Raw genomic sequence first — 8,431 nt, forward strand, 5'->3', positions numbered from 1 at the left:
ACCAACTTCCCATGCTTTCTGTTGACATTGTCAACAGTATGCTGCTCAATATCATGCAGTATATTTGCAATTAACTCGTCAAAGTTGGCTTCCGAAAGGGTATGTTTAAAAAAAGACTCAATGTCAATAATTTCCCTTTTGAGACACTCCATTTTATCAATGTTGTTGTCAATTAATAGCTTCAAGAAGCGCAAACCCGCTTCATTGAAAAAACCAACTAAAGCATCAAACATAGGCTCACCTGCATTTACGCCATTGGGACATTTGAAGAAACGGAGCCCTTTTGGTACGATGCCTAAATCTATGCAACGAGAAAAATAACAGTTCTCCAAATCTATCGACTTGTAGCGTTTGAGCAGTTTTGTTAACTGCTCACGTTTGTTGTAGAAACCCTCGTTGTTGTACTTTGTAGGAAAGCTTCCCAAGGAAGAAAAAGGATTTCCGACACGGCCAAAGACCTGCTCAAAGGAACCTCGACCAATAGTGCGCTGCTGCCTTCCTGTGGAAACTTTCATTGCAGGTGGAATGTTTTCACATTCAATAACTGTATCCACTTCATGAAACGACTCGTCCAGGTTGATACATTTAACATCCGTTTTAGTCTCATTTGCTTTCTTAACTAGAAATTTTAAAGAAGGCATTTCTCTAGTAATAGATGCCATTTTAGGTTCCATCAATGAAAAGCACGAATCTTTTACTCGTGATTCATGGCATTTTTTGCACAAGTTTAATATCTATGCTTTAAGCAAGTTGTTTGATCCCAACAGACATTTTCTTTTAACAGTGGATGTCATTTCACTGTACACCTGCATACCCCATGAAGATGGGATTGATGCTATAAGAAGTTATTTAGTCAAATATAAACCTGAATACAGTAATACTACTATTTCCACCATTTGTATGCTATTAGACATAGTTTTACACAACAATTATTTTTGTTTGGAGGTAAATTTTACAGACAAAAAGGGGAGTAGCAATGGGGTCATCTGCAGCGCCAGCGTATGCCAATTTAGTCATGGCTTGTTGGGAGTTAGAATTTATGCCAGTGTTGAGGAGGAAATTTAATATTTCCTTTTATTCACGTTACGTGGATGACTTGATTTTTGCAATAGAAGGTGATCATTGCACTGTTAGCAGTTTTTTGTCAGACATCAATTCTTTCTCTAATTATTTAAAGTTCACCATTGGACAGGCAGGTTTGGGTGTTAACTTTTTAGATATTTCTCTTGAATGGGACATGGAAGAAGGTAGATTTCACAGTCGCATATATAGGAAGAAAACATTTAACAATGCTTATTTGCATTTTCGTAGTGGACATGCTAGACATGTTATTAAAAACATCCCTAGAGGTCAATTTATTAGGGCTTGTCGAATGACGTCAAAAGATGCAGATTTATTAAAAGAATTTGGTTTTATTTCTTCCTTATTTTTGAGTAGAGGGTATGACAAAAAATTGATTACTGTAGTATCTGATGAAATTTTTCAAAAACGTAAGGACAGTTATCCCTCCATATTAAGTTTAACTACATCAAGCACCTATGATGTCTTGACCAACAGGAGTGCAAACAAAAATTATGAAGAACCTGTTTGCAGTCTGGATATGAGTTCTGACAGCAGGCGTATCCAACGCCTGCTAGAACAGAACTGGCGTGTTATTCAGGGCAATTCAGATATTTGTAAAATATTAGGTAAAAAAACGCTTTTTGTTGAAAAGAATCATTTTAATATTAAAAAAGCTTTAGAACATGACACTACCAGTGTTTCAATTAATAGGGCGTGTCATTTGTCATCTAATAAGAAGGGCATGCATTGTTGTTATGCTTGTAATATGTGTCGCTACATTTCTATAGGTCCTTACATTTCTGTTGTTTCTTTTGACAGAACTATTGAAGTTCCAGGATCTGTTAATTGTTGTACACAGGGGGTCATTTATATAGCACTTTGTTCAACATGTCCAGCATATTATGTGGGAATGACCTCACGACAATTAAAGATTCGTATAAGAGAGCATCTTTATAGTATTAAAACGAAAGATGAAACTAATGCTCTCTTTAAACATTCTTTAGTTTGCTGTACTTTTAAGAAATTTTTGTTTTCTATCTTGGAAGTTTGCCATAAGGACATGAGAGATGGTGATTTTAAAAATTACTTGCTACAACGTGAGACAGTTTGGCAGATCAGACTGCGATCTGACTGCCATCCAGGACTCAACGAGTCCATTAATGTAAAGTGTTTTTTAAAGCATCGTACATTGCAAGTTAAAAAAGATGAAGATACAGTCTTACTTCATTTTACTAACAGCTTAATTGGTTAATTAGTACCAAGGTGTTTTTAAATGTCAATTGTTTAATTGATTTTACATTTGTCTGCAAGTATTTAAGGAGTTTGTACATGTTGAATTTTATTCTGATGAAGTCTACGGACGAAAGCGGATAAATACATTTCCAATACGCTATTTTTGCCTTGGATTATTCCATTATTTTGTCTCTCCTTTTTTAGAAAAACTGAATCCAAAGAATTACCTCTCCGATGTTCCATCCAATCAGAGGGGAGGACCCAGCAGTAGAAATCACAAAATTGCTGCAAAAAAGAGTCATCCATGAGGGTTTTTCCCAGTCAAGTCGGATCGGGTGTCTATTCCAGGTTCGTTTTGGTACCCAAAAAGATGGGGGACCTGAGACCATTTCTAGACCTAACTTCACCAAACAAATACATAAAGAACATGAAATTCAGGATGGTCATGGTTCAGTCCATCCTACCCTTGTTGAGGATTAATGACTGGATGTGCTCTATAGACCTGAAGGATGCATACTATCAGATGAAGATAGAAAGGCACTCCAGACAAGTACCTTCTTTTCAGGGAGCCGGTCATTATCCATTCAGATCACTCCCATTTGATCTCACCACAGCACCCAGGGTGTTCACTAAATGCTTGGCAGTGATAGCAGCCCATCTCAGACTGCAAGGGTACCAGATTTTCCCATCTGGACTACTGGCTCCTAACTGCTCCAACCAGGCATCTATTGTTACAGGCCAAGGATTATCTCCTCACCTTGGCTCCAGCTCTTGGAATAATGATCAGCCTGCACAAATCCCAGTTGGAACCGGTTCAAGTGATAGATTTCATAGGAGCATGGCTGGACACAAGAATTTCTTGTGCTTATCTGACAACAGAGTATGAAATTTAAACAAGTCATGGCCATCCCAAAACCTCCAGCCAATTTAGTTCTCAGAGCACTGGGTTCCATGGCAGCCATGATAACTCTATTGCTCACAGCATGCTTTCATAAGAGAATTCTACAGCAGTGGATTTTAGCAGTCCAGTGGTCACTACAGAGAAATCCCCTATGTTTTTCCATCAAACTTTCTCGAATGTGCAAAGAATTTCATCTATGGTGGCTTTACTCTACAGACGTTACTTGTCGTCCTTTCTTTCTTCTTCCTCAAATGCCATGTTGACCACGGATGCCTCCCAGATGGGGTGGGGAGGTATTATCTGGGTTGAACAGTCCGAGGCATGTGGATGTCCCTGGAGACCAAATTGCATATCAGTGTACTAGAGATGAGAGCAGTTTTGCAAGGACTACAGTTTTCTTTGTCTAGGAACTGTTGCTATTCAGACAGGGCAATATGTCAGTTGTCTAGTACATCAACAAACAGGGAGGGACTAGATCTTACCCCCTATGTCAAGAAGGTGGGTGTGTGTGTGTGGAAATGGGAGACTTTCACCAAACACTTTCTGGTGGCAATGCACATTCCGAGAGAATGCAACATTTCCACGAACAGGCTTAGCTGAATTTTACTGATGCCTCATGAGTGGTCCCTGAATCAGTCCACAGCAAACAAACTCTTTCAGAAATAGGGCCAACTTTGCGGCTGTCTTTTGTATCACCTCTCAACAACAAATGCAGCAGGTACCTTGCCTTGATCCTTCTTCAGGGACAGCCACTCAGGTATACTGTACTCCATACCCGGCTTCCAGGTCTACTGTATGCTTTTCCCCCACTGCCCTTAATTCCCAAATTCTTACAGGAGGCTCTCGGGTTGAAGAGAAAGGTAATCCTCATTTCTCCCTTCTGGCCTCAACAAACCTGTTTCCCCTTTCGTTGGTCTCATCTGATTTGCCCACCTGTGACACTGGACCCAACTCTGGATCTGTCATCCATCAGTGCGCCCTCACCCGGACATTCAGGGACTGAAACTAACCACATGGTTTCTCCAGTTTGAGTGATGGCTAGGTACTGCAGGCTCTCATCCCCCATTCAGAAAATATTGATCTCTGCCCATAAATCCTCAACCAGAAAAATTTATAAGAGCAAATGGAAAAGACTCTGAGTGGGTACAACAGAAACAAATAGATCCTTTCACTTCCCCTGTCTTGGTAGTTTGATTTTTGGCTTTCTTTTCAATAATGTAGTGTAGCAATTTTGAATAACTGTCAACCATCTGTTTTGTTAACGAGAGTGTTTCAACAAAACAGATGGGTGACCTTAAAGCCAGTCAACTAGTATATCTAATGTGTGTATATTACCCTACTCTTCATCAGGTTTAAATTGGCTAAGCTTTAAAGTTTTGAGTTCAGTTCACTAAGACGGCACTCCCCAGTTGCTGCTGTATATAGGTAGTTAATGCTGGAGTGGTTTGTTTTTGCATGCTGGCAGTGATTCACTGTATGAGTGCTTTTCTATTTTCTCTGCATTTGTGCAGCTGTGGATTTTGTATATATATACACATAGAGAGAGATATGTATGTATGTATGTATATATATATATATATATATATATGTGTGTGTGTGTGTGTGTGTGTGTGTGTGGTTGCATGCAGAATGTATACATTTCAGAATGTACAGACTCAGAAGTACTCTATCAGAATGCAGACAGGTCAGGATGTAAACAGTGGTAAGTAGGTTGGTATTGGGGCTGTGGAAATGTGTCAGTGTGAGTGTTCACAGCTTAGGGATAATGTAGAGTTTGGTAATGGGATAGCATTTGTATTGTGCATGTTTGTCAGTGTATTAATCTGTGTCTGAGCATATCTTGTGCAGTGGCAGTGTTATGAAAAGGGTGCCCCCCACCCCCACCACCACCTTACTAATGTCTATTGACCTTAATCCTGCATCTTGCCTTAGAAATCCATTTCTATATATACAAGAGAGGCTCAGACCCACTGTTTAGACAAACCACATCCTATGGTTTGGGCATTTTTTTGTGTATTTTTAGAGTAAACTGCTGAGTGTAGTTTACTCTTTGCCTGTTTTAGCGATTGTTAATGTCGTTTTAGGTGATTTTTGTCTGAATTTTGAAATGTCTACATTTTGAACTGTCTGTATTGTCAATGTCTGCACTTTTAAATGTGCTGATTTATGTATATGTAAGTAATAGGGGTATGGGAGACAAAGGCTTCTATAGAGGGCGGACAGGGGAGTGAGGGGAGGACTTGCTTTCTTGGAAAAAACTCTATAAGAAGTTTCATTGTGTTGAATCCTTGACTTTATTTTTATTTGGTTGAAGCTTCAGCCAGTTTTATCTCAACAAAATATATGTGAACCACACACACACACACACACACACACACACACACACACACACACACACACGAGACCAGCATTGGTTCTTATACCAAACACTGGGATTCTAGAACAAAATTTCAGCTAGACTAGAACAATTATTTGGTGCTGAAGGATAAATCCCTAACTACACTTTAGGTGAGTCAGGTTCAGTTAGTGGTCCAGTCAGTGAAGAACTGGTGAGTACAGAGATGAATGATGAGGCACTACCTGTTCCTCACTCTTGATGGGGAGAGGCAGATGTGGACATGCATGCTCAGGTTGTGGAGACCAGAAATGTCATGAAGAAACATGTTATGATGGAGAGTCATTTGATAGTTATGTCAGTCATAGGATAAGGTGACACCCTAGCTACAAGCCATTGCACACCATCTCTTGTAAATTAATACACATAGACAACACGGAAATGTAGATGTATCAAGAAAACCACGGAGACCACTGCCTGGATGACAGCCATGCTAACGAATGGGTAACTTGATCTTCAGCAAGACTGATGGACAAAAAAGTGCAAAAAATATCAAGTAGGCAAACCAAAATTATATGATTTACTTTTTCAGTGACATCTCCTTAAAGATCTCCCAACTGTAATATCTCTTGACATCTTTAGCACTGTACAGTGAAAAAAGTTTTCTTTGCTTTCTTAATTGTAGGCTCATCTACATCTACCTGAGAGAGGAAGAAGCTCTGTTTTAGTTTTCCTTTCCATGGATTTCAGGTACAATATGGTGTCACTTGGATTCCCATCATCTCTGCCTGTGACGCCTATGCTTGCAATGACAGGAAGTTTTTATGACAAAAATGTGACAGTTGTCTGGTCAGTCATTCAGACAATTAAGGAGGTCACTTCAAGATAATGCTTATATTATGAACTGTTTGGAATCAGTAAATGAATCTTAACGTGAATGTGAGGCATTGCTTTTCCCATTTGGTATAGATCATGGCTCTATGTCGATATTGCCCCTGGTAATAATACAAAAATTTCCCATGACAGGTCCTACTTCAGTAGTTTCTATGTGAAACCAGGAAACTGGAAAACAGATGTTTACGCAACAACAAGTGAGTATGTTGTCAGTCTGAGCAGCAGCCTTTTTTTCCATTATCTACACTGCTGAATTCTAACAAGTATGGCAGTAGCTAAGCATGTTTTTTACATTAAACTGATGGCTGCTTGATTTCTGTCTTACTACATAAATTTATCACTTGGAAACTTATGAGCTGACTACTGCTTCATTAAAAAAGCTTACTAATAGAAAACAAAAATGTACTTTTATGTTACACACGCAATGTCTTGGCACTTCATTTATATGCAAGTAGCTATTTGGCTTGTTTGCTTGTGTTTGTATCTTCCTTTCCCCAAGTTCACTGAGGCATGAGCTTAGCATTCAATTCTTAGTTCATTTAAATAAAGAAAAGCAAAAGAAGTACGAGTTATTAAATTGAAATACAGTACAATGCTCCAACAATAGCACACGTACGGCAGCTTCAACGGCTGAATACAATAACTTTGATAATATTATTAATGTGATTATTTTCTGTAAACTGAATTTGTTAATGTCTGTCCAGTTTATCCAATCTGTTCCTTAAGTTGCCTAATACTGCTGCACACATTTGTTCGAAATTCTCATAGTGGCATAGTTGAAATTAGATTGTGACTAAAAAGGACCTCTGTGGTCCTGTTCACCTGCTGTGAAAATAAATACTGAATATAGGGTATGGCAAATTTATAATGCACATAAAGTGTGTTAATGCATCAGACAGCCTTCGTTTTTTAATTGCTACAGATCAAAAACTGCTTCATTTCAATGTGTACATTTTGATAAATGTGACTGAAGTACATACATTTGAAATATCCATTTAACTGACCTTCTTGAGCTGAGTTGCATTGCACTGACCACCCCATGCAGTTTTTTGGTGCTGGAATTGAGATGCAGAAGTTTGTGATAGTCGCTTTTCTGACCCTCAGTATTGCTTTGTAGACTGTCATGTCTAGGCTTGTAAGCATGAGAGAGATTCCTGCGTAGTACGCTGGCATGTATTGCTTTGCCACTGTAAGGATTTTCAGTAAAGAGTACTTTGGAAAGAAAATCATGAACTAATAGTGCCACTTCATTTATTTCCAGGAAATGTTGAATGTTCTGGTACTTGAAAGGCACATTATTAAGGAGAATAGTGTGCAGAGCCACAATAAGGTCTGAGAGCAGTAGGTAGACTCTTTCTAGGCTTGCACTGAAAAAACAAACTGCCAAAATAACATAATTTGCCCTTCTTTTATCCATATTATCATTGACCTTACAAAGTGTTTTATTCTAGTGCAAAAGATGTAACCATAAGTGGTTACATGCCCATTTAAGAAATGCACACAATTTTGCAAGGATACAAATCACAAAATGTGTCCCAGCACCTGTTCTTTGCTATGATATTGTTATACATTAGTAGCCGGACCCTCTCAAACACTAATGAGTATTGATGGTGAACTAACCCTTTGTTTGGAATGAAAATGGTCATAGAAACTAATCCTAGTTTCGCTTCTCTTTGCTACAGATCTGAACAAAAAAATGTTGCATGTGGCTGAGAGAGAGTTATGGAATTCATCTTCTAAAACATGTCTTACATTTGAATTGTTTGGATATGAAACTCATTAGTAGTAAAAATAACCAGTTGTTAGTGAAGAGATAGTTAAAACCTGACTGTGGGCCAGGGGACCCCATTTTAATTAGCTACTTGGCTCTTTATGGAGCTGGCAGGAGATGGAGAGAGGGACAGGAGTTAATCAAACGCTGACACAATATGTTGGTGGATGGTTGGCAATCCATAAGCATGGACTGGGGTGGGTGGGGTGATGAGCATTCAGTTTACCAAATTACC

At 38.8% G+C, this 8,431-nt stretch overlaps 1 protein-coding gene across 3 annotated transcripts in view; it reads left to right on the plus strand.

The window, feature by feature from the left end:
- Nucleotides 1-8,431, plus strand: part of REEP6 (receptor accessory protein 6) — a 1,065,881-nt gene that overhangs the window by 881,801 nt on the left and 175,649 nt on the right. Inside the window, exon 5 of one of the 3 annotated variants that reach the window (XM_044053991.1) lies at nt 6,558-6,622. The exons of the other annotated variants lie outside the window; for them this stretch is intronic. Coding sequence (XP_043909926.1) covers nt 6,558-6,583 — 26 coding nt within the window. The 3' untranslated portion in view covers nt 6,584-6,622. The remainder of the gene's footprint in view (nt 1-6,557; nt 6,623-8,431) is intronic. 3 annotated transcript variants of the gene reach the window in all.

Source organism: Protopterus annectens, chromosome 13.part0, assembly GCF_019279795.1.
Source record: "Protopterus annectens isolate FY-2018-M chromosome 13.part0, PAN1.0, whole genome shotgun sequence".
NCBI lineage: Eukaryota > Metazoa > Chordata > Ceratodontiformes > Protopteridae > Protopterus > Protopterus annectens.